This window comes from Eubalaena glacialis, chromosome 13 (assembly GCF_028564815.1).
Source record: "Eubalaena glacialis isolate mEubGla1 chromosome 13, mEubGla1.1.hap2.+ XY, whole genome shotgun sequence".
In the NCBI taxonomy this organism is placed as follows: domain Eukaryota; kingdom Metazoa; phylum Chordata; class Mammalia; order Artiodactyla; family Balaenidae; genus Eubalaena; species Eubalaena glacialis.
In genome coordinates, this window is record NC_083728.1 from 54,555,767 (window position 1) to 54,581,564 (window position 25,798).

Sequence of the window (25,798 nt, forward strand, 5' to 3'; positions counted from 1 at the left end):
TGTTTTGCTGGACAGTGGACATTTGAATCTAATAATGTGTTAACTCTGGACACCAGACTCTCCTCCTTCCCCGGGGTTTACTGGTTTTTGGCAGCTGCAGGCTGTCTCTGTGCCAAAGATCAGCCGGAGCAGAAACTCAAGGTCCTCTCAGCTCATGTCTAAGCCTGTGCCTCCAGCCCTGGACATGCAGGGTGGCTAATTCCCCTGTATATGTGGTTGCTTTTGAATGTCTTAGTCTTCAATGTCTGGCTCCAAAAAGGGGACAAAGAGGAAAGTGAAAGTGGGGAGGAAGGTGCCAGCCCTCTAAGTCCCTTTAAAGTCACCTCAGCCAGAGGGGGAGGGGCTTGCAACAATGGAGGAGGTGCAACAACAAAGGCCGCCCACCCCTTTGTCAGCACCTCTGTGATCAGAAGCAGCAGTCAGTGATCAGCACAGATATGATATTTGGAGGACAGCGTCCTTTGTGTCCACCCCGGATCCCATACTGTGTGCAAGCTGCTCCAGGAATATGTGCATGGCTGTCTGCCACGGTTAAAACTGACCAACACTGATTGTAATTTATGGTCCAAGGCTTCCACTGGAAGTTGCAAGCCTTCAGCTGACTCCAGAGTTCCAATACAGTTACACTGGATTCTGCCAATGCAACTGCTACCTAGGTGGGCAGACAGATTTCTGGTGCTTCCTACTCTGCCATCTTCCCAGAACCCTCATCATACAGGCATAGCTCATGTTACTGCACTTCACAGATACTGTGTTTTTTAAAAACTGAAGGTTTGTGGCAACGCTGAATCAAGCAAGTCTATCGGTGCCATTTTTCCAACAACATGTGCTCACTTCATGTCTCTGTGTCATATTTTAGATGTTGTAGTATTTCAAAGTTTTTCATTATTATTGTATTTGTTATGGTGATCTGTGATCAGTGACTTCTGATGTTACTCCTACAACTTGCTCAAGTTCAGACGATGGTTAGCATCTTTTAGCAATAAAGTATTTTTTAATTAAGGTGTGTACACTGTTTTTTAAAAAATAATGCTATGCATACTTAACAGACTACAGCATAATGTGAACATAACTTTTATATGCACTGGGAAATCAAAAATTCATGTGACTCACTTTATTGTGATATTTGCTTTACTACAGCAGTCTGGAACTGAACCTGCAACATCTCTGAGATATGCCTGTATAATATTTTTAATTTTAAATACTATGAATGTGTTTCATCATATTTCATCAAACATAAGATCCACTGACTTTAAGACACACCGTTTTGTGTACAAGAAGGAAAACTAGCTATCAAGTAAGCTATGACACACCATCACTTCTAAGATGTATCCAGCTGTCAGAGATGTCAAAGTTTGAAAAACTGTTTATCTTAAAATCAATGAAATATGGTAATAGAAAAAATATTCAAACTATTCTTCACTAATCAAAATTATAACTTTGGGAACAATTCAAGGCTAGGACTGTAAAACCAGATTAAATGATCACATATACAATAGCAATTAAAATGTAGTAATTAAGCTTTTGTGTACTTTTTAACTTGCTTCTACAATAGGTACATAAAGTTATTTAGGTTAGCCCTTAATAAACCTTTATACATTTAAACCTTAATAAAATATTAAGGACATATAAGATCTGAAAGAAAATGTATTCAAATTTAAAACTTCATTATACAGTATACTATTCTCTCATATCCTATGGCAAATGAGAAATGGTTAACATTGTTAAGAATTTTAAAGTATGTTCCATGGAGAGCAGACTGTAAATCTTTAGCAGCTATGAGAAGTGTTTAATTGCGGGGGTAGTGAGTCTGTGTGTTCATACATGGACACATCTGAGCACTGGAGACCACCTCGGGTGAGTGGTTTCAGGGCTTCTCCAATCATTGATGCTTAAAGCAGAGTTCCCAAAGGGAAGGACAGCACTGAGGCAGGAAACTGAGTGCCAAGGAATCACAGAGTAATTTTTAATTCTCTTTCACTCCTCTGGTTAGATCAAGGAGAAAGTTAGTTGCTTTAAATTCTCACTAACACACATAGTCTCCCTTTTTGATCAAGAAAGATGCCTCACAAAGAACTCATACAGTTCAACATCAAAAAAATGAACAATCCGATTAAAACATGGGCGGAAGATCTGAAAAGACATTTTTCCAAATAAGACATACAGATGGCCAACAGGTACATGAAAAGATGCTCAGCATCACTAATCATCAGGGACATGCAAATCAAAATCACAATGAGCTATCACCTCACACCTGTGAGAATGGCTATGATTAAAAAGACAACAAATAACAAATATTGGTGAGGATGTAGAGAAAATGGAACCCTCGTGCACTACTGGTGGGAATGTACATTGGTGCAGCCACTATGCAAAACAGTATGGAGGGTCCTCAGAAAATTAAAAATAGAACTACCATGTGATCTAGCAATTCCACTCCTGGGTACTTACCCGAAGAAAACAAAACAATAATTTGAACAGATATATGCACCCCTATGTTCACTGCAGCATTATTTACAATAGCCAAGACATGGAAGCAACCCAAGTGCCCATCAATAGATAAAAGGATAATGAAGATGTGAGGGGGAGACCTTCAAGGTGGTGGAGGAGTAAGACGTGGAGATCACCTTCCTCCCCACAAATACATCAAAAAAACATCTACATGTGGAACAACTCCTACAGAACAACTACTGAACACTGGCAGAAGACCTCAGACTTCCCAAAAGCCAAGAAAATCCCCACATACCTGGGTAGGGCAAAAGAAAAAAGAAAAAACAAGAGACAAAAGAATAGGGACAGGACCTTCGCCTCTGGGAGGGAGCTGTGAAGGAGGAAAAGTTTCCACATACTAGGAAGCCCCTACACTGGCAGGGACAGGAGGTGGGAAGCTTCAGAGCCACAGAGGAGAGCACAGCAACAGGGGTGCAGAGGGCAAAGCAGAGAGATTCCAACACAGAGGATCAGTGCCAACCAGCACTCACCAGCCTGAGATGCCTGTCTGCTCACCCACCGGGGCGGGTGGGAGCTAGGAGTTGAGGCTTGGGCTTTGGAGGTCAGACCCCAGGGAGAGGACTGGGGTTGGCTGCGTGAACACAACCTGAAGGGGGCCAGTGCGCCACAGCTAGCCAGGAGGGAGACCAGGAAAAAGTCTGGACCTGCCGGAGAGGCAAGAGATCATAATTTCAGAGTGCACAAGGAGAAGGGCTTCTTGCTCTGTGTGCCCACAGACGGCAGAGCACCGCCTAAGCGAGCTCCAGAGATGGGTGCGAGCCGCAGCTATCATCTCGCACCCCAGAGACAGGCATGGACCGCTACCGCAGCCGCCACTGGCACCAAGAATCCTGTGTCCAAGTGCAGGTCACTACACACAGCCCCCCGGGAGCCTGTGCAGCACACCACTGCCAGGGTCCTGTGATCCAGGGCCAACTTCCCTGGGAGAGCACACGGCGTGCCTCAGGCTGTTGTAATATCATGCTGGTCTCTGCTGCCACAGGCACGCCCCACGTTCCAATTATGACTACCGTACCCCTCCCTCTCCCTGGCTTGAGTGAGCAAGAGAGCCCTAATCAGCCGCTACTTTAACACCCTCCTATCTGGGCAGGGAACAGAGGCCTGAGGGCAGCCTACACGCAGAGGTGGGACCAAAACCAAAGCTGAACCCCAGGAGCTGTGCGAACAAACAAGAGAAAGGGAAATTTCTCCATGCAGCCTCAGGAGCAGTGGAGTAAATCCCCTCAATCGGCTTGATAAACCCCGCATCTGTGGAATACATGAAGAGACAACAAATGTTCCCGAAACTGAGGCGGTGGACTTTGGGAGCTACTGCAGACTTGGGGTTTGCTTTCTGCATTTGATTTGTTTTTGGTGTTATGTTTATCTTAGTTTAGTTTTTAGTGCTTGTTTTCATTGGTGGGTTTGTTTATTGGTTTGGTTGCTATCTTCCTTTTTTTTGTTCTCTCTTTGTGAGCGTGTGTGTGTGTGTGTGTGTGTGTGTGTGTGTATGTTTCTTTGTGTGATTTTGTTTGTTTAGTTATTTTTTATTTTTTGGCTGTGTTGGGTCTTTGTTGCTGCGTGTGGGCTTTCTCTAGTTGTGGCGAGCAGGTGCTACTCTTCACTGCAGTACATGGTGGCTTCTCTTGTTGCAGAGCACGGGCTCTAGGGGCATGGGCTTCAGTAGCTGTTGGGCGTGAGCTCAGCAGTTGTGGCTTGCGGGCTCTAGAGCACAGGCTCAGTACTTGTGGCGCACAGGCTTAGTTGCTCTGCGGCATGTGGGATCTTCCCAGACCAGGGATCGAACCCACGTCCCCTGCACTGGCAGGCAGATTCTTAACCACTGCACCACCAGGGAAGTCCCTTGTCTGTTTAGTTTTGCTTTTACCATTTGTCTTGGGGCTGTCTTTTTTTTTTCTTTTTATGAGTGTGTATTTCTTTGTGTGATTTTGTCTGTTTAGTTTTGCTTTTACCATCTGTTTTGGGGCTCTGTTTTTTATTTTTTTCTTTCTTCCTTTTCTTCTGTGCTGTGAAGATGGCAGGGTCTTGGTGCTCTGGCCGGGTGTCGGGCCTGAGCCTGCGAGGTGGGAGAGCCCAGTCCAGGACACTGGACCACCAGAGACCTCCTGGCCCCATGTAATATCAATTGGAGAGAGCTCTCTCAGAGATCTCTGTCTCAACACTAAGACTCAGCTCCAGTGCTGGATATCCCATACTAAACAACTAGCAAGACAGGAACACAACCCCACCCATTAGCAGAGAGACTGCCTAAAGTCATACTAAGTTCACAGACACCCCAAAACACACCACCGGATGCGGCCCTGCCCAAAGAGGGACAAGATCCAGCCCCACCCACCAGAACACAGGCACCAGCCCCCCACCCACCAGGAAGCATACCCAAGCCATTGAACCAACCTCACCCACTGGGGGCAGACGCCAGAAATAAGACGAACTACGAACCTGCAGCCTGCAAAAAGGAGGCCCCAAACACAGTAAGTTAAACAAAATGAGAAAACAGAGAAATATGCAGCAGATGAAGGAGCAAGGTAAAAACCCACCAGACCAAACAAATGAAGAGGAAATAGGCAGTCTACCTGAAAAAGAATTCAGAGTAATGATGGTAAAGATGACCCAAAATCTCGGAAATCGAATGGAGAAAATTCAAGAAACGTTTAACAAGGATCTAGAAGAACTAAAGAGCAAACAAACAATGATGAACAATACAATAAATGAAATTAAAAATACTCTAGAAGGAATCAATAGCAGAAAGACTGAAGCAGAAGAATGGAGAATAGTGGAAATAACTGCCACAGAGCAGAATAAAGAAAAAAGAATGAAAAGAATTGAGGACAGTCTCAGAGACCTCTGGGACAATATTAAATGCACCAACATTCGAATTATAGTGGTCCCAGAAGAAGAAGGCAAAAAGAGTCTGAGAAAACAACTAAAGAGATTATAGTCAAAAACTTCCCTAAAGTGGGAAAGGAAATAGTCACTCAAGTCCAAGAAGAGCAAAGTCCCATACAGGATAAATCCAAGGAGAAACACGCCAAGAGACATATGAATCGAACTATCAAAAATTAAATACAAAGAAAAAATATTAAAAGCAGCAAGGGAAAAGGAACAAATAACATAAAAGGGAATCCCCATAAGGTTAACAGCTGATCTTTCAGCAGAAACTCTGCAAGCCAGAAGGGAGTGGCAGGACATATTTAAAGTGATGAAAGGGAAAAACCTACAACCAAGATTACTCTACCCAGCAAGGATCTCATTCAGATTCGACAGAGAAATTAAAACCTTTACAAACAAGCAAAAGTTAAAAGAAAATTCAGCACCACCAAACCAGCTTTACAACAAATGCTAAAGGAACTTCTCTTGGCAGGAAACACGAGAAGGAAAAGACCTACAAAAACAAACCCAAAACAATTAAGAAAATGGTAATAGGAACATACAATCGATCATTACCTTAAATGTAAATGGATTAAATGCTCCAACCAAAAGACAGACTGGCTGAATGGATACAAAAACAAGACCCGTACATATGCTGTCTACAAGAGACCCACCTCAGACCTAGGGACACATACAGACTGAAAATGAGGGAATAGAAAAAGATATTCCATGCAAATGGAAATCAAAAGAAAGCTGGAGTAGCAATACTCACATCAGAGAAAATAGACTTTAAAATAAAGACAAGAGACAAAGAAGGACACTACATAATGATCAAGGGATCAATCCAAGAAGAAGATATAACAATTGTAAATATTTACGCACCCAACACAGGAGCACCTCAATACATAAGGCAAATGCTAAAAGCCATAAAAAGGGAAATCGACAGTAACACAATTATAGTAGGGGCCTTTAACACCCCACTTTCAGCAATGGACAGATCATCCAAAATGAAAATAAATAAGGAAACACAAGCTTTAAATGACACATCAGACCAGATGGTTTTAATTGATATTTATAGGACATTCCACCTAAAGACAACAGAATACACTTTCTTCTCAAGTGCACATGAAACGTTCCCCAGGATAGATCATATCTTGGGTCACGAATCAAGCCTCGGTAAATTTAAGAAAACTGAAATTGTATCAAGTATCTTTTCCAACCACAACATTATGAGACTAGATATCAATTATAGGAAAAAAAACTGTAAAAAAATACAAACACATGGAGGCTAAACAATACACTACTAAATAACCAAGAATCACTGAAGAAATCAAAGAGGAAGTTTAAAAATACCTAGAAACAAATGACAATGAAAACATGATGACCCAAAACCTATGGGATGCAAAAAGAACTGCAAAAGCAGTTCTAAGAGGGAAGTTTATAGCAATACAATCCTACCTCAAGAAACAAGAAAAATCTCAAATAAACAACCTAACCTTACACCTAAAGCAATTAGAGAAAGAACAAAAAACCCCCAAAGTTAGCAGAAGGAAAGAAATCATAAAGATGAGATCAGAAATAAATGAAAAAGAAATGAAGGAAACAATAGCAAAGATCAATAAAACTAAAAGCTGGTTCTGTGAGAAAATAAACAAAATATTGATAAACCATTAGCCAGACTCATCAAGAAAAAAAGGGAGAAGACTCAAATCAACAGAATTAGAATGAAAAAGGAGAAGTAACAACTGACACTGCAGAAATACAAAGGATCATGAGCGACTACCACAAGCAACTATATGCCAATAAAATGGACAACCTGGAAGAAATGGACAAATTCTTAGAAAAGTAGAACCTTCCAAGACTGAACCAGGAAGAAATAGAAAATATGAACACACCAATCACAAGCACTGAAATTGAAACTGTGATTAAAAATCTTCCAACAAACAAAAGTCCAGGACCAGATGGCTTCACAGGCGAATTCTATCAAACATTTAGAGAAGAGCTAACACCAGTCCTTCTCAAACTCTTCCAAAATATAGCAGAGGGAGTAACACTCCCAAACTCATTCTACGAGGCCACCATCACCCTGATACCAAAACCATACAAAGATGTCACAAAAAAAGAAAACTACAGGCCAATATCACTGACGAACATAGATGCAAAAATCCTCAACAAATACTAGCAAACAGGGCTTCCCTGGTGGTGCAGTGGTTGAGAATCTGCCTGCCAATGCAGGGGACACGGGTTTGAGCCCTGGTCTGGGAAGATCCCACATGCCGCGGAACAACTAGGCCCGTGAGCCACAATTACTGAGCCTGCGCGTCTGGAGCCTGTGCTCCGCAACAAGAGAGGCTGCAATAGTGAGAGGCCCGCGCACCGCGATGAAGAGTGGCCCCTACTTGCCGCAACTAGAGAAAGCCCTCGCACAGAAACGAAGACCCGACACAGCCATAAATAAATAAATAAATAAAAAAAAAAAAAAAAAAAAAATACTAGCAAACAGAATCCAACAGCACATTAAAAGGATCATACAGCATGGTCAAGTGGGGTTTATCCCAGGAATGCAAGGATTCTTCAATGTATGCAAATCAATCAATGTGATACACCATATTAACAAATTGAAGGAGAAAAACCATATGATCATCTCAATAGATGCAGAAAAAGCTTTTGACAAAATTCAACACCCAGTTATGATAAAAACTCTCCAGACAGCAGGCACACAGGGAACCTATCTCAACATAATAAAGGCCATATATGACAGACCCACAGCCAACATCGTTCTCAATGGTGAAAAACTGAAACCATTTCCTCTGAGATCAGGAACACGACAAGGATGCCCATTCTTACCACTATTATTTAACATAGTTTTGGAAGTTTTAGCCACGGCAATCAGAGAAGAAAAAGAAATAAAAGGAATACAAATTGGAAAAGAAGTAAAACTGTCACTGTTTGCAGATGACATGATACTATACTAGAGAATCCTAAAGATGCTACCAGAAAACTACTAGAGCTAATCAATGAATTTGGTAAAGTAGCAGGATACAAAATTAATGCACAGAAATCTCTCACACTCCTATACACTAACAATGAAAAATCTGAGAGAGAAATTAAGGAAACACTCCCACTTACCATTGCAACAAAAAGAATAAAATACCTAGGAATAAACCTGCCTAAGGAGAAAGGCCTGTATGCAGAAAACTATAAGACACTGATAAAAGAAATCAAAGACAATACAAACAGATGGAGAGATATACCATGTTCTTGGATTGGAAGAATCAACGTTGTGAAAATGACTATACTGCCCAAAGCAATCTACAGATTCAGTGCAATCCCTATCAAACTACCAATGGTATTTTTCACAGAACTAGAACAAAAAAATTTTACAATTTGTATGGAAACAAAAAGACCCCAAATGGCCAAAGCAATCTTGAGAAAGAAAAACGGAGCTGAAGGAATCAGGCTCCCTGACTTCAGACTATACTACAAAGCTACAGTAATCAAGACAGTATGGTACTGGCACAAAAACAGAAATATAGATCAATGGAACAGGATAGAAAGCCCAAAGATACACCCACGCACCTATGGTCACCTTATCTTTGATAAAGGAGGCAAGAATATACAATGGTGAAAAGACAGCTTCTTGAGTAAGTGGTGCTGGGAAAACTGGACAGCTACATGTAAAAGAATGAAATTAGAACACTTCCTAACACCACACACAAAAATAAACTCAAAATGGATTAAAGACCTAAACGTATGGCCAGACAGTATAAAACTCTTAGAAGGGGACTTCCCTGGTGGCACAGTTGTTAAGAATCTGCCTGCCAATGCAGGAGACACGGGTTCGAGCCCTGGTCAGGGGAGATCCCACATGCCGCAGAGCAACTAAGCCCATGCACCACAACTACTGAGCCTGCACTCTAGAGCCCGCGAGCCACGACTACTGAGCCCACGTGCCACAACTACTGAAGCCCGCACACCCTAGAGCCCATGCTCCACAACAAGAGAAGCCACCGCAATGAGAAGCCCGTGCACCGCAACAAAGCGTAGCCCCCTCTCACTGCAACTCGAGAAAGCCCACACGCAGTAACAAAGACCCAACACAGCCAAAAATTAATTAATTAATTAATTTAAAAAAAAAAACTCTTAGAGGAAAACATAGGAAGAACACTCACATAAATCACAGCAAGATCCTTTTTGACCCACCTCCTAGAGAAATGGAAATAAAAACAAACAAATGGGACCTAATGAAACTTAAAAGCTTTTGCACAGCAAAGGAAACCATAAACAAGACGAAAAGACAACCCTCAGAATGGGAGAAAATATTTGCAAATGAAGCAACTGACAAAGGATTAACCTCCAAAATATACAACCAGCTCATGCAGCTCAATATCAAAAAAACAAACAACCCAATCCAAAAATAGGCAGAAGATCTAAATAGACATTTCTCCAAAGAAGATACACAGATTGCCAACAAACACATGAAAGGATGCTCAACATCACTAATCATTAGAGAAATGAAAGTCAAAACTACAATGAGGTATCACCTCACACCGGTCAGAATGGCCATCATCAAAAAATCTACAAACAATAAATGCTGGAGAGGGTGTGGAGGAAAGGGAACCCTCTTGCACTGTTGGTGGGAATGTAAATTGATACAACCACTGTGGAGAACAGTACGGAGGTTCCTTAAAAAACTAAAAGTAGAACTACCATATGACCCAGCAATCCCACTACTGGGCATATACCCTGAGAAAACCATAATTCAAGAAGAGTCATGTACCACAATCTTCATTGCAGCACTATTTACAGTAGCCAAGACATGGAAGCAACCTAAATGTCCATCGACAGATAAATGGATAAAGAAGATGTGGCACATATATACAATGGAATATTACTCAGCCATAAAAAGAAATGAAACTGAGTTATTTGTAGTGAGGTGGATGGACCTAGAGTCTGTCATACAGAGTGAAGTAAGTCAGAAAGAGAAAAACAAATACCGTATGCTAACACATACATATGGAATCCAAAAAAAAAAAAATGGTTCTGATAAAGCTAGAGGCAGGACAGGAATAAAGACGCAGACGTAGAGAATGGACTTGAGGACACGGCGAGCGGGAACAGGAAGCTGGGATGAAGTGAGAGAGTAGCAGTGACATATATACACTCCCAAATGTAAAACAGATAGCTAGCAGGAAGCAGCTGCATAGCACAGGGAGATCAGCTCAGTGCTTTGTGACCACCTAGAGGGGTGGGATAGGGAGGGTGGGAGGGAGACACAAGAGGGAGGGGATATGGGGATGTATGTATACATATAGCTGATTAACTTTATTATAGAGCTGAAACTAACGTAACACTGTAAAGCAACTATACTCCAATAAAGATGTGAAAAAAAAAAAGATGTGATACACACACACACCCCTACACAATGGGATATTATTCAGCTATAAAAAAGAATGAAATCTTGCCATCTGTGACAACATGTATGGACCTAGAGGGTATTATGCTAAGGGTATTATGTGAAATAAGTCAGAGAAAGACAAACACTGTATGATTTCACTTATATGTGGAAGCTAAAAAACAAAACAAATGAAGAAACGTAACAAAACAGCAATAGTCACAGATACAGAGAACAAACAGGTGGTTGCCAGAGGGGAGGAGGGCGGGGAGAGGGGAGAAATAGGTGAGGGAAATTAAGAGGTACAAACTTCCAGTTACAAAATAAATAAGTCACAGGTGTGAAATGTATAGTGTGGGGGAAAAACAGTCAATAGTTATGTAGTATCTTTGTATGGTGACGTATGGTAACTAGACGCACCGTGGTGATCAGTTTGAAATGTATGGAAATACTGAATCACTATGTTGTGTAACAGGAACTAATGTAGTGTTGTAGGTCAATTATACTTCAAAAACAAACAAACGCACAGAAAAAGAGGTCAGATTTTCCAGAGGTGGGGGGATAAACTTCCAATTATAAGATAAATAAGTACTAGGGATGTACTGTACAACATGATAAATATAATTAACACTGCTGAATGTTATACAGGAAAGTTGTTGAGAGTAAATCCTAAGAGGTTTTATCACAGGAAAAAAAATCTTTTTTCTGTTTCTTTAATTTTGTATCTCTATGAGATGAAGGATGTCCATTAAACTTTGTGGTCATCATTTCATGGTGTATGTTAAATCAGATCATTCTGCTGTGCACCTTAAACTCATACAGTGCTGGATGTCAATTACATATCAATAAACCTGGACGAAAAAAATATACAGATGGAATCATAGGATTAAAAAAAAAAGGAAAGAGGGTTTCAGATTGCCTTTACAGGTCATGGGATCTAGCTACAAGTCAATAGCATTGCTTTATTTTTAGTGCACTTATTTTTACAGTTTCATTCTATTTATGGCAAGTGATATGGGTTTTCCACTTACCATGGTGGTGTGAAGTTTTTTTTCAGTGACTTGATTTAAATAAGTAAACGACAATTCAAGTGATACACTAACATGGCCAAAACCCACTAGTTTAATGGTTAAATTACAAGAAGCTGGAGAGTAATTAATGTCTTTCAGTAGAAGTATTGAAAAGAAAAAGAGCCTCAGCTGATGCCTCTCAGAACACACTCTAGAAATGAAACTGAGCACCTGCTGCTAAAATATGCCAACTTCCTTAAAACAGGCAATTTAAATCCAACTTCTTCCAGAAGACAATCCACCAGGCAGAACAGCACTGAAAGATCATGAAAACCTTCCAAGATCTAATTTTATCAGTTTTTTTCCTTTCCTTGTCCCTTATAAATGGGGTGTATTAAGTTCCATAAATAGACCTAAATCATTAAACTAAGACAACAGATTTCCTTTCTTTAAGAAAAAGAACCAGTTATGCTGTCAATTCTTTTCTTAGTTCTATTTTTCAATTCTATTTTTCCCTCACAGCAGCCTGCAGAAGGTCACCCCTCCGTGATTCCTCAGCAACTTCGGCAGAGCTGTGACTTCTCAGCACCCGAGAAAACGGGCTGCAGGGAGTTCCGAGTAAGGACAAGCACAAACTCCCTGCTTTGACCTTTATCGTGTCCACAGCGACCCAATTATGCAAGATTTATGAATCTCACGCAGGACTTCAGAAGGCAACTAACAATCAGAATTTCAAACAAGGGACTTCCCTGGTGGTCCAGTGGTTAAAACTCTGCACTCCCAATGCAGGGGGCCCAGGTTCAATCCCTGGTCAGGGAACTAGATCCCACATACTACAACTAAGAGCCCGCATGCTGCAACTAAGATCCAGCACAGCCAAATAAATAAATAAATTTTTTTTTTTTTAAAAAGAGAAAGATCTCGAACAATCCGCCAATGCAACTGCAAACTTGCTAACCTCTAATAGCAATAAAAATCTTGCTAGATGCACATGGACCCTTAGTTAAAACATCTGGCATGGATGTCTGTGCCCCGGGCACCCCTAAGTCTGATGAACCAAGGAGGGGTCACGGAGGAGAAGCACTCAGCAGCAAATTCAAAGCATCATGATGAAAAGAGTATCAAAGGAATAAACCATATGCGTGTTAATGTGCCCAGACTTGGCCAAGCACTGTGAATACCAAACAGTATACAACGATTTCTACCTCCCAGAGTTAATAAACACAAATACTAATAATTAACCAAGAGCAACTTAAATGAGTGCAGTCAATAACTGCCATCATTTCTCTTCTTCTGACCTCCTATAAGGCACTGATTTTAAAAGGACATAATATTCCTCTATCCTCAAATTAGTCACCTATCCAACTATTAAACTGCCTCATTTAATCAAACTCTCTATTTTTTAACATTCTAAGAATCTGTTCAACTGTCTTCCTGCTCAGTAGAAACCAACAGTTTCCTCCAAAAGTAGGATAAGAAGTATGGAAACCTACCCTTGTAATTACATCAACTTCCACTTCGATTTTTAACTTAAAAGTAACAACATTTTTCTGGATTAAAAAATTCTCAGTAACTGCCACAAGTAATTACTCTAATTCTCTAAAGGCCTGCATTAGGCTGTCTCAAGTCTCATATACTTTATTCTTTACATCTTCATTCAAGTATAAGATTTTTTAAAAATCACATTACCTATTCCCAAGCAAAAAAGTCCAATGTTTCTCAATAAAAGCGCAGATGTCTTCTTTCCACCGGAAATAGCCCTGACGCCCACTGCCTTCCAGGGACAAGTTGTACATCGCCAGCATGACCACCTAAAACAGAAGCAGAACAGGCTGGGAGAAAAGCACAAACAGGGATGGTAAACTTCAGGGGGGAACGTTTGTTGTTTTCTACTCTGAGTATGAATAGACGGGGGAAAAGGAAGGATAATATCTTGGAATATTCTCAGGACAGAATTCTACTTCCTTTTTCGCTTTCCATAGATGAGTATCACTGTTCCCCTTAATCACGTGCACTTGTTCCTCCCATGTTACATGTGCAAGGCTGCTGTGTGGCTGAACTGGTGATGAGTAACTACTGCCCTAAGCAGCCCCCATCCCAGTCCCCCTCCACCACTCAAAGGCAGCGCTAAACACCGCGTTAACCACTGGCATCAGGAGGCCCCAGGGCCTGCTCCAGCCGGCATTTCTGACGGACAGTGCTGACCTTTACTAAATATTCCAAGCATCACCCCTGCACATATACTTTTCTAAGCTCTTTAGAGGGCAGAAACAATAGACTCCCAGAATTTCAGAGCTGAAGATAACGTGAGGTACCATCCCCTCTGGGTTTAGCCTTTCTCAGCTGTGGAAACTGTTCCTGAGATGAAATCAGAATAGACAAGGGGCAGGGACCTGAAAGGCCTGGCTGCCTGGCCCATCCTCAGAGAGCAGGACACCCCCAGCTCCACATCTAATCCAACCTCGTATTTAACAGATAACGAATTCACGGCCCCAAATGGGGAAGTACTTTGCAGAAATATGAATAACACATTCTCACTGTAAAAGACTTCACTAAAAGAGAAAAGAGTAAAGAAGGAAGTAAAAATCATTTTAAATCCACCATCAAGAAATAATCCTTTTTAACATTTTCAGTGATTATCCTATTAGACATTTCTCTTCGCATCTAAATGCAATTTTGTAATCGTAAATGGACAAGAAACTACACACGCTATTCAAAACCATGTTTTCAACCTAATAAAAATAATGATTAATTTTGGGCCAGCGCAATTGAAAAGGGGACAGAACCTAAGAAGAGAATCCTTCCATAACTCTTCTTTCCATGACGAGTAGCCCAAAGCGGTACAGGGTCTAACAGACTGCAGGTCACGCTCCCCGACATCGATGTTCACAGCCCCAAATCCCGATGGCCCAACAGGGAGACCTACAACCACACCCTCCAAGGGGCCTGGTGATTCTGATGCTCCTATCGAGTCTCAACTTCCCCCATCCTTAAACTTGTAAAATTTGCAGTCTGCCAATTAACCCCATGAACAGACTTTTCAAATCATTACACTTATTTTTGCATCAGGTCTCCATCAACCAACAAATCTCTCCCTTTAAAGTTATTGTTCACGGGGAGTCGCTGTTTAACAGACACAGGATTTCACTTTGGGGAGATGAGCACTTACTGGAGATGATGGTGGTGATGGTTGCAAAACAATGTGAATGTGCTTAATGCCACTGAACTGTATGCTTAAAGACGGTGGAAACGGTAAGCTTTGTTATGTGTATATATATGTATTTTTATAAATTTATTTATTAATTTATTTTTGGCTGTGTTGTCTTTGTTGCTGTGCGTGGGCTTTCTCTAGTTGTGGTGACCGGGAGCTACTCTTCATTGCGGTGTGCAGGCTTCTCATTGCGGTGCGCGGGCTTCTCATTGCGGTGGCTTCTCTTGTTGTGAAGCACTGGCTCTAGGCACGCGGGCTTCAGTAGTTGTAGCACGTGGGCTCAGTAGTAGTGGCTCGCAGGCTCAGCAGTTGTGGTGATGGGCTTAGTTGCTCCGCGGCATGTGGGATCTTCCCGGACCAGGGCTCAAACCCGTGTCCCCTGCATTGGCAGGTGGATTCTTAACCACTGTGCCACCAGGGAAGCCCTGTTATGTATATTTTACTACAATTTAAGAAAGCTATTGTTCAAGAAATACCTTAAGAAAAGGATGGAATGAGCTCTTCTGCCCACTCAGACTCCTAGAGTAACTTGGAAACGTGTATTCACTGTTAATCTCCGTGGTACAGACACAAGTGTGTTGTTTCATTTCCAGTACTATTTTTTCTTTTTGAAATATTTCATGACTTTAGAAAGTTAAAATTCACATATTTACTTGCAAATAACTTTTCCTATTACCACCGTATTTACTGAGCAAACTAAAAATCCAATCACGAAGGACATGGTTCTCCCTCTTCTGGAATCTGGAATCTTGAAGAACGAATCCCAGTTGCGTTTCTGCTCTCACACCACCAGCCCAAGCTCCCAGTAACAGGCTGGCCTGGGGAACCAGCACAGCTCCAAGGCCTTGCTCAGGCTGGCACAGCCCAGCGGGCACCTCCCAAGTATCTGCTGAAGAGCATCTGGAAAGATAATGAGCGTGTCTAGGACAAGAAGGTAAAAACTACCCTACCTGATAGCTTCCTTACTTTTCAGACTGTTGTTCACACACCACCAAGGAGGAGGAGAGGACACAGAAAGTGTGTGGAAGGGGCCTTTTAGTCACCTCATTACTGTTGGCATTTTGTAATATAAACAAGCATTTCTACTTATTTTGGTAAATCAACAAAGTTTAAGATTTAAAACAACAGAAAACCCACATTCCAATTGGAATACGACATCAATAGAGTCTATTCCAGACCAACAGATCCTTTTAGCTCTTGCAATGAGAGAGACAGAGAGAGAAAGGGAGAGGGAGGGAGGAAGGGAGGGAGAGGGAGAGGGAGAGGGGGAGAGGGAGAGGGAGAGGGGGAGAGGGGGAGAGAGGGAGACAGGGAGAGAGGGAGACAGGGAGACAGAGAGGGAGTGAGGGAGGGAGAGAGGGAGAGAGGGAGGGAGGAAGGGAAGGAGGGAGGGAGGGAGGGAGGGAGGGAGGGAGGGAGGGAGAGAGGGAGAGAGGGAGAGAGGGAGAGAGAGAAAGAAAAAGAAAGAGATGCAACTAGAAACACTGGTCAGTACTTTCCCAAGAACCAGATGTGTCTGGTCCCAGTTTTCACTTCATTATCCCAGGGTATTTATTATCCATATGTCTTTTGGAAGTGAAAAAATAATTTTCAAGAGATGTTAGTCTGATTAAAGGAGCAAATTGAGCCAGTATTACCAATATATTGAGCAATATAATCAAAAGCCACTTTTTCTTTTAAAAAGAATCTCCACAGAAAACTCATAGTCTTGAAAGTAACAAATTACATACATTTGCTCTTCTTCCATTTTACAATTTTATGAGAAGCTACCTGCAGGCCAAATGCAAATCTGCCTACGTGTGCACACATCAGAATAATCTACTAATATTAATCGGACCTTGCCTAGACACAGTATCCCATGCACACTTTAAAAAAAAATCCCAGTTAGAATACTCATGAGACTGTATCCTCAGTACAAACTTCCGTTCATTTTCTACTTACATATTTTCAGGCAAGTCCAAAAAGGCTCCCTAAGATCACCACTGACAGATTTCAACAGATGTCCTAATAAAGCACTGATAATGAACACGATAGCCTCTGGCTGTGAACACAGCTACAGTTTACAAGGAACACCCTAAGTGCCTTCGAGGGTACAACCTAAAATCTTCCTCATTACCCTGTTTATTTCCTTCACAGCAAAAAGTGCCAGGGGTATTATTTGTCTGCCTATCATCTAAAATAAATGTCTAGAATGTCAGCTGCCTGGGGCTAGGGTCTTGGCTGTCTCATTCACCACGAAGAAGAAACAGCTAGAAGGATCAGCTGGTCTCGACTAGATTCTACTCTCCAGGCCTAGAACAGTGCCTGGTTCGTCATATGCACTCAATATTTGTCGAATGAATAAACATAAAAACTGAGTGAGTGATGTCTAATACATTTTTAGAACTTAAAGACTGCATATACCATTGGTGCCTTGTTATAAACATATTAATATAAAAACAAAACCCCAAAAATTAATACAACCTGGAGATCAGTTAAAAGATACTGTTCGGGCTATAGTTGGCTGAAATTAGGGTGACCATCTTTACTTTTTTTTTTAATTGAAGTACAGTTGCTCTACAATATACAACAAGTATAGTTGCTAGTTTCAGGTGTACAGCATATTGATTCAGCCATCTTTGTATTTTTTAGAATGGTTTTTTCTAAACATAGCTGCCAAAAAAAATGTGAACCTCTTCGATTAAAATCAGAGTTTGGTATTATGTATGTTATGTTAATGTATTATGTAAATGAAACCGTGGGTGAGATTTTCAGAATCTCAAACCCAATTCACTAAATTGGCAGTGAGTATTTTCACTAAGAACTCTTTTCTCCATACATTATGATTTTCATTGTGAAATAAAGTGATCCTCAAAACAACTCAGAAGCTCATATGTAGGTTCCTCATTCCCTAGTTACTTATTCCAATAAATTTCGTGGTGGGGGGGGACCAACCCCATGAATTCTAGAGAAAGAGCTTTAACTCACCTGCTGCCACGTCAGCTTCAGCCGCTCACACTGCTCCTTGCCATCTTCAGAGCAATCGGAACAAGTAAACCTAAAAAAATTATCGCCCTTAAGGTAACTGAGCTGTTCCCTCAGCTGACCTAGGAGGAAAACAAAAAAGGCACGTCACAGGTGTATCTAGAACAGAGGTAACCCAAAATTTTAATCAATCTACCAGCCATTTCCCAAGTTTCCCAGGCTGTGTTTTTCCTTTTCTTTCAGCCAGCCCGTGAGGGCGGGATGGGGAAGGGAGTAGAGAAGGTTTTTATTCGTCTAACATCAAGTGCATGCCCACTAAGATAGATCTGTGGTTCCCGGACTTTCAGAAGAAAGACACTGGAAAGGCAGGTAGGATTGTTCTCACTGGCTGTTCGAAATGTTAACATTCCCGACTCCTACAGGAGGTCTCCTCACACATTCTTCCAAGAAAACATCTGAGCTCCCACTGTGCCACTGGGCTAGGAACCAGGAACACAACACCTGAGACAGACGCGGTGCTGGCTCTCAGAGGCTTACAGATGCAGTGAGGGCTACAGAGGAGAGAGTAGGTAATCACAGCAGCACAGAGGCTCTCCATCCTGACTGTGCATCAGAACCACCCAGGAAGTTTTGTGTTTTAAATATGCCCGGGTCTATCCCCCGCAAAATAAATCAACCTCTGGAAGCAGGGCATTTTCTGAAGTTCCCCAGGTGACGCTGATGCTCTGGGAGACGTGGAAACCCTGGAGTGGGATGTGATGGCCGCCGTGGGGCAACGTGAGAGCACATAAAAGAGGTGCCCACCCACATGAGGAAGACATGAGCACTAGAAAAAGTGGGGTGGACGGGGGCCTGAAGGATGGCTAGAATTGGCAGGTGAAAAGAGGTGTTTGTGTGTGGGGCGGGGAGTATAGAGGCTGTAGAGACAAATGTTCCACAGAGGAAATTTACATGCACAAAGTCCTAGGGATAAGAAAGAACTGCTTGGGCTTCCCTGGTGGTGCGGTGGTTAAGAATCCGCCTGCCAATGCAGGGGACACGGGTTCCAGCCCTGGTCTGGGAAGATCCCACATGCCGTGGAGCAACTAAGCCCGTGCGCCACAACTACTGAGCCTGCGCTCTAGAGCCCGTGAGCCAAAACTACTGAGCCCGCGTGCTGCAACTACTGAAACCCATGTGCCTAGAGCCCGTGCTCCACAACAAGAGAAGCCACCGCAATGAGAAGCTCTCGCACTGCAATGAAGAGTAGCCCCCACTCACCGCAACTAGAGAAAGCCAGCGTGCAGCAACAAAGACCCAACACAGCCAAAAATAAATAAATAAAATAAATTTATAAAAAAAAAAAAGAATGAACTGCTTGTGGAGAAGGAAAAGCTCACCCTAAATGCAAAGCTCTGTATCCATGTGGGGACAGGAGGGCACAAAGGAGAGAGGCTGGAGCAGTTAGCAGGGGCCCCAGGAGGCAGGGCATTTACAGCGCAGGCTGTGAGGATGGGGGAAAACCACCCAGGCTTTCAGGCAGAACCCTGAATCTATAAGCAGAGACAGCTCGAAAGCAAAAACTAGCTAACTTATAATAAATTTTAGGTTTGCTTTCTATGAAAATGGTGTTAATTTATTAATAAAAACTATGAATCCGAAGAGTTGAAACCACCTTAAAAACACCTCCACATACCAGAAAATGACCCAGTTCACAACAATATATATACACACACACATATATAAATTTCTCTGACCTAGTTACAAATTCTATTACACAGAGTATTCCTCTAGTACATATGTCTTTACTACTCTGTGCCTAATGGAAACATCCTGTTTTGGTTAAGAGCCCTGATGCCTGGCAAAGCACCTTATCGCGTGTATCTACTGCCAGCAGATCAAGGAGGCCAGCAAGGAGAAAACACGAATGGCCCTAGAAAAATGCATAATACATATTTAATCTCCTAATTCCGACTTTATATCAACATACTATAGCAGTTGTTTTCCATGTAAGTTAAACACTACCAGAGTTATGTTTATGAGTCTGAAGTTTAGCTCTACACTGGACCTAGAATTTGGCCCCAAAACCACAATAATGTGACCCTGATAGAAAAATGTGGCTAATTCTTTAAGTAACACAGAATTTCCAATTTTCTAATTTTTATTGGGTTACAATCGAGAATGTTAATTTAACAACGTGATAGAGGTTGGCAGTAATATATATTAGTACAAATGTGTCTATGTTTTATATAAATTTGCAGTTAATCAACTACACTAATAATAAATATAAGAGTTATCTTTTTATTTGGGTCTCTTTCACATTCATGTTTCTTTCACAGGTTAGAAAAACAAACCCCGCAGGAATTGACAAAGCAAAGGAAAGGAGAAGCTCTTACTGGCTGGGATCCACTTCTGGCACTTGTCGCAGAAGTAGGACAGCTGCTCCTCCATCCACGACACGTCCCCTTCATCACTGTTTAGGGAGTCCCCGCTCTGGTCGTGAGACAAGTCCACGGACGCCTGGTCCTCTGACTCGACGATCAGCAGAGTCTCCCCCTCCACCTCCCCCTCCTCCAGCCCCTCCGAGGTGGACGTTCTTGTAGCTTCATCGTCGTGCCGACTGATCAAACTGCTCAGATGGATGTTACTCTCCATCCCTCCCGGCTTGCAGGTTCAGTGCTCTCGGGAACAATCTCAGTCTCTGGACACTAAGCTTGAAGGGGCTCCTTGCTGACCACACAAACTCTCAGAAGAGCGTCTGCCTGACTCTACTCAGACACAAGGGGCACTTAAAGCAATTATTTAGAATATACGATCCATCGTCCTTTTTCTGATCAAGTTTAAAAGGACGGTGACCACAAAAAGGCTGAAGATCTCACTAAGCTGTTCTCCATCAACACTCACTCACACACACTTAACGCTGTCTGTTCCATCAATATCTCACACGCATTTCAAGTCACGTTTTTTGAGATCCTTTTGCCAACACCATCTTCTCTCTTTCTGCTTCAAGTTGCTCAGTCAGAAGAATCTGTTCTCCCAAAAGACGAATATTTTCTTTTTTCCGATTTTGCCTCTCAATGTCTCTGATCACTCCGTCACGAAGCCTCTAAAAACGTAAGAAACAGATTTTAGTGAAACTCGGAACAGGTGGTTCCCATCCTTGTGTCATTCAAATCCAAAAATCAGTGTTACCAAAATACACTTAAAACTTTTAGATTCCAAGTACTCAATTACTATTTTAACTTTCTGTGTAAATGTAATAAACCATCAAATTAACTTGGTAGCGTGATAATATTATTACAGACCTCTTATCATACTTTAAGAAATTTTGCATCATTTAATATAAAAATGGGAAGTAACAATTAAAACAGAAAAACTGCCACTATGCTGAATTTTAAAAGTTTAGTTAGTATATGATGCTTTAAAAACGTGATGAGGGACTTCCCTGGCGGTCCAGTGGTTAGGACTCCGCACTTCCACTGCAAGGGGCACGGATACTATCCCTGGTCAAGGAACTAAGATCCTGCAAGCAGCGGCTCAGCCAAAAAAGAGAAAGAACAACTTGATGAGAGTTACTTGAGTAACTGTGAACTACATTCCTGTTAGCAATTGTCTTAACTGAATAATAAACATCCAAGAAAGAAAATTACTAAAATTTGAACAAACTTTAAGGATGCAAGAAAGTAAAGAACTCGGCTTCTTCTATTATATACAGAGAAAAGGTAAAAATTACAATTACATAATGGGGAAAGACGGGGAAAAAGAACGCTACCAGCAGAGGAAAAAATAAAGGCCCATTGATGGTCGTTACTTTGATAAACACTAAAGACAGGTAGAAAATTCTAGAATATGGACCTGGCATCTAAGATGAGACTTTCTAAAGCATCAATCCAGTCATTACTAATAACTTACACTTTACAGGTCATAAAATACTCTAATAACTTAACAGTGGCCTTGTGAGGCAGAATAATGGGGGCAGGGCCTAGGGCCTGGGGCCTGGGTAGGGTTTTTTTAAATTACTATTATGTCTATTTTAACAACTCACCAAGTACCTACTTGCTGGCCCTCCTCCAGGCCTAGGGCTTCAGTCCCCATTATGGGGGAGCTGGGAAATTTAAGAGTCCTGGGACTGATAACACAACTGAAAACCAACTGTCCTGAACCCTGTGCCCCTGGCAAGATCTCCAGGCAGAATCGGAGGCTCTCATTCCACTCCTCCCTCCCCAGCTCATCCTCTCCTGTGCTTCTTCCATCAGGACGCACCTATACACCCCACCCAAGCCCAGAAGCCCACACCGTCCACACCTGTTCTGAGGTCCTCCCCTCCTTTCTCAGGGACTTTAGCACTCGGCTTGGGACCTTGTTCTCCATCCAGCATTCGCTAGTTTCCTCCGGGTTTCAAAGTCTGTGCCGACTGCCTCGCACATGCCTCCTGCGACTTCCACTGGACTACCTTACTAAACACCGAGACCTCTTCACCATCACAACTCTAACACCTAGAACGCGGCTCCTCGTGTAGTACGCACTGCTGGTTTTGCTGGGTTCCTGTGAGGATCGAGGACGATGCATGTAAAGTGCTTAGTACAGCGCCTGGTATGTGGCAGGCAGTCAGGAAATAATGGGGGACAACAGTCATTGTTTTATTTCTTGCTTCCTTGAACCTTCCAACACACCCGCTGTGTCAAACATTTGTCCTCTTTCCCGCTGCTAGAAAGTAACCCCGCAATGAATGACTGGACGTAAAACAAACACAGGTTATTCCGGTCAATCTCAACCTCTAACTTCCAAATACCTAAACCTTACACTTGTCCCATTCTGACAGTGGTTCTCAACCCCGGCCGCAAGTTAGAATCTCTGTGTCGCTTTTAAAACGTACCTAAGTGGGATCCGCATCCCCAAGAGATTCTGATTCAATAGGTCAGGAGCAGGGCCCAGGCTGCTACCTGGTAAAAACTTCCAGGAACAATCGCACGTGTAGCTGGAGGTCAGAACCAAGCTTTCACCCAGCCGTACTCCATACTCGGAAAATCCCTGCTCGCTGACCTCAGAACTACATCTGACATAGCATCCTCTACCCTATCTCAAATTTTCTCCAGTCACCATCTTTTCCTTCTTAGAGGAGAAAATCTCCCGCTTCTGTTTCAAAAGCTAACCCCTTAGAACCACTACGTTAATCCCAATCTCTAATCTCTTCCGCGCCCTGTCACCATTAATCATTTCATTCCCTCCCCTAAATTCCTGAATCATCACAGGCTTCCTCTGACTTCCCGAGTGTGAACACGGAACGAAGGCCTCACCTGCTGCATCTCTGCACCCCGAGCACCCGGCGCGGTCCCACGCAGACAAGCCTGTTTACAGTGACTCACCCAGCGGCCTGCGTCCACCCCGGGCCAACGGGGCTCCACCGCACCCCTCCCCCCACACACACACCCCGCCCCCGGCTACCCCCGCTCGCGCTCGGCCGTCCGTCCCCGGAGCAGCTGCGCGTCTTCATCTCTGTTTCCCGACGCGCCCGGGGCGGAGCGGGGCACACTGGGGCCCGGCAGTAACGTCCGCAGATGGGAAAAGGAAGAAAATAGGACTGGAAGACACAGCAAGACGGACAGGCCCCTGAGCGGTCAAGTCAAGGATGTTTCCGCACATAAAACCACCGGAAAGAGAAAAATTGGAGGCCGCTATCTCTATAGTCCCCAGAATCTAGTTTTCATAGCAAACTGTTCCTTAAGAAGGAAAACCCCACCCCACACGAGTATCTCTCCCAATTCCCGAAGGCGAGAGGCGGGGAAAGCGTCACCAGCGCTTCGACACCCGCGGGGCGGCGGCGGGGCCGGCCCAGAGCACCGGGCACTACCGCCCCCACTTCCCGGACGCCCCAGGGAGCGGTCTCCCCACCTCGGAGGAGGGGGGAGGGGAGAAAGGAAAGGCGACGAGGAAGCGGCGCCACGCGGAGCCGGACCCCAGGCCCCAGGCCTCCGCCGCCGCGCGGGCCAGAAGGTGCGGGCACGTGACACCGACCTGCTGGTCCTGCCGCTGCTTCATATGCACGCCCGCCACGGTGGCCGCCGTCAGCACCACCGAGAGGCCCAGCACCACCTTCGACCTCCCCGACATCCCCGCGCCCGCCGCCGCGGCCTCAGCTCCCAGTGCCCGAGGCCCGGGGCCGCCGCCGAGCGCGCGCCGTTACCGGGGCGGGCCAGGCTCGACCCCTCGAACGCAGAGCCCTAGCTGCCGCCAGGCGCGAGCAGTCGAGAGCCGAGAGCCGAGCGCCGAGCGACGCCCCGGCTCAGCGGAAGGCGCGGCTTCCGGTAGGGCCTCGGAACAGCAGGCATCCCCTCCCTGCCCTGCGGGCGGGCGGGTAATAACACTCCCAAGAGCCCCGGCCCACAGCTGGCCCCAGCACCACCCAGGGCTGGGTTCCAGGCCTGAGCCCTCTCAGTTCATCCCTCGCCCCCAGCGGCGGGAGAGTCCGGGGGGCGGGATGCCGGACCCGGTACCTTGCGGACCCTCGACCGCGCGCCTCCCTTCGGAGCGCGGGGCTGCCTCGCAGCCCTCGTTGCCCCTTTGGCGGGGAGGTGCCAGGAGTTGGAGTTTTTCTCGTTAGATGCTGTAGACACGGTCACCTGCTTTCACCTTGACGCTGTGGGGTGGCGGGTCAGGTCTGGTGTTTCTTGACATCAAAAAGCCTTCTGGCTACAGAGCAAGCTCTCTGGGCAGCGGCACGTCTTCGCCTGCTGGCACGAAAGGCGCTGTCCCCTTGTCGCCCAGGTAATCCTTGAGGCATCCCTTCTACACCTAGTTCCCGCCCTCAGATGCCCGAAATGATCGAGCGAAGCAGAGCGTCGAGAACCGCCACAGAAGGTACTGTGCAAGACGCACACAGAGGTCGGGCTTTCCAGTGAAAAGGCATTATCATCAAGTCATTCTTTCCCACTAGAATTCCCAAAGGACAAACTTCCTCCTGGGCAAGCAACTGTGGACGCTGTTGATTTGGGCTGAGTCTCCGTTAGCCTCACCCCAGGGCTTCTTCGACATTGATCTCTGTAGTGCCTTGCTGTTCCAGCGTCTGTTGTGCGAGCCTCAATGGACTGAGGTTTATGTTGCTCTCAAGAAATGTAATAAGGGCTTCCCTGGTGGCGCAGTGGTTAAGAATCCGCCTGCCAATGCAAGGGACACGGGTTCGTGCCCTGGCCCGGGAAGATCCCACATGCCACAGAGCAGCTAAGCGCGTGCGCCACTACTGAGCCTGAGCTCTAGAGCTCGCGAGCCACAACTACTGAGCTCACGTGCCGCAACTACTGATGCCTGTGCGCCTAGAGCCCGTGCTCTGCAACAGGAGTAAGCCACAACAATGAGAAGCCCGCTCACGCAACTAGAGAAAGCCCGTGCACAGCAACGAAGACCCAACACGGCCAAAAATAAATGGATAAATTAATTAATTAATTAATTTTAAAAAGAAATGTAATAAGATAAAAATAAATTCAAAAAATGCAAATACCCTTTTCAAATGTCATTTTGTCTGCAGCATTTTTCTCAGCAGAGGAGGAAGTACCATTGAATTGGAGAACGGGGTCCCTGCACTGACCTTGGAGTTAGAAGCAATTTAATTCAGGACATATTTGGGTGTTTCTCTAAAGACAAAAAAATCTATATTAGACTGCTTTTTACTTGTGGTAGATTCCAGATATTTTTTTCCCCTAACTCAGTGCATCTTCAATAAAGCTGCATGTCTTTAGAATGTATGTCAGAGTGAGATGGCCTTTCATTCTATCATGACTGATGTTTCAACTTGTTTTCTTGAAATGTATTGTTATTCTACTTTTTTAAATCCCTTATGGGGGGACTTCCCTGGTGGTCCAGTGGTTA

At 43.9% G+C, this 25,798-nt stretch overlaps 2 protein-coding genes and 1 non-coding gene across 5 annotated transcripts in view; 1 reads left to right on the top strand and 2 right to left on the bottom strand.

The window, feature by feature from the left end:
- KAT14 (lysine acetyltransferase 14) overlaps window positions 1-20,596 on the bottom strand; it is a 39,471-nt gene extending 18,875 nt beyond the window's left edge. For 2 of the 3 annotated variants that reach the window (XM_061208441.1, XM_061208440.1), the window contains exons 1-3: window positions 20,332-20,596; window positions 17,960-18,078; window positions 13,471-13,592 (exon numbers count right to left, since the gene is read on the bottom strand). In XM_061208441.1, the coding sequence (XP_061064424.1) occupies window positions 13,471-13,592; window positions 17,960-18,078; window positions 20,332-20,590 (500 nt within the window). In that variant the 5' untranslated portion in view covers window positions 20,591-20,596. Of the gene's footprint in view, window positions 1-13,470; window positions 13,593-15,468; window positions 15,595-17,959; window positions 18,079-20,331 lie in introns of those variants that run through there. The other variant, XM_061208442.1, reaches the window with a different exon arrangement.
- On the top strand, window positions 12,528-12,600 carry TRNAG-CCC (transfer RNA glycine (anticodon CCC)). The gene has a single exon. It is a non-coding gene; the product is annotated as a tRNA-Gly (tRNA).
- A 289-nt stretch (window positions 20,597-20,885) lies between the features above and the next one.
- On the bottom strand, window positions 20,886-24,144 carry LOC133103151 (protein PET117 homolog, mitochondrial). The gene is made up of 2 exons (XM_061208443.1): window positions 23,951-24,144; window positions 20,886-21,041 (listed from the first exon to the last, which is right to left on the bottom strand). Exons 1-2 carry the CDS (start codon window positions 24,044-24,046, stop codon window positions 20,892-20,894), a joined length of 246 nt encoding a protein of 81 aa, XP_061064426.1. The 5' UTR covers window positions 24,047-24,144; the 3' UTR covers window positions 20,886-20,891.
- Between the last annotated feature and the right edge of the window lie 1,654 nt (window positions 24,145-25,798).

Excerpts from the sequence above, each read along its gene's own strand:
- LOC133103151 (XM_061208443.1), bottom strand. The coding sequence starts at position 24,046 with ATGTCGGGGAGGTCGAAGGTGGTGCTGGGCCTCTCGGTGGTGCTGACG. Across the intron at positions 21,042-23,950 it reads AGCAGCGGCAGGACCAGCAG|AGGCTTCGTGACGGAGTGAT; the intron begins GTCGGTGTCACG and ends TTACGTTTTTAG.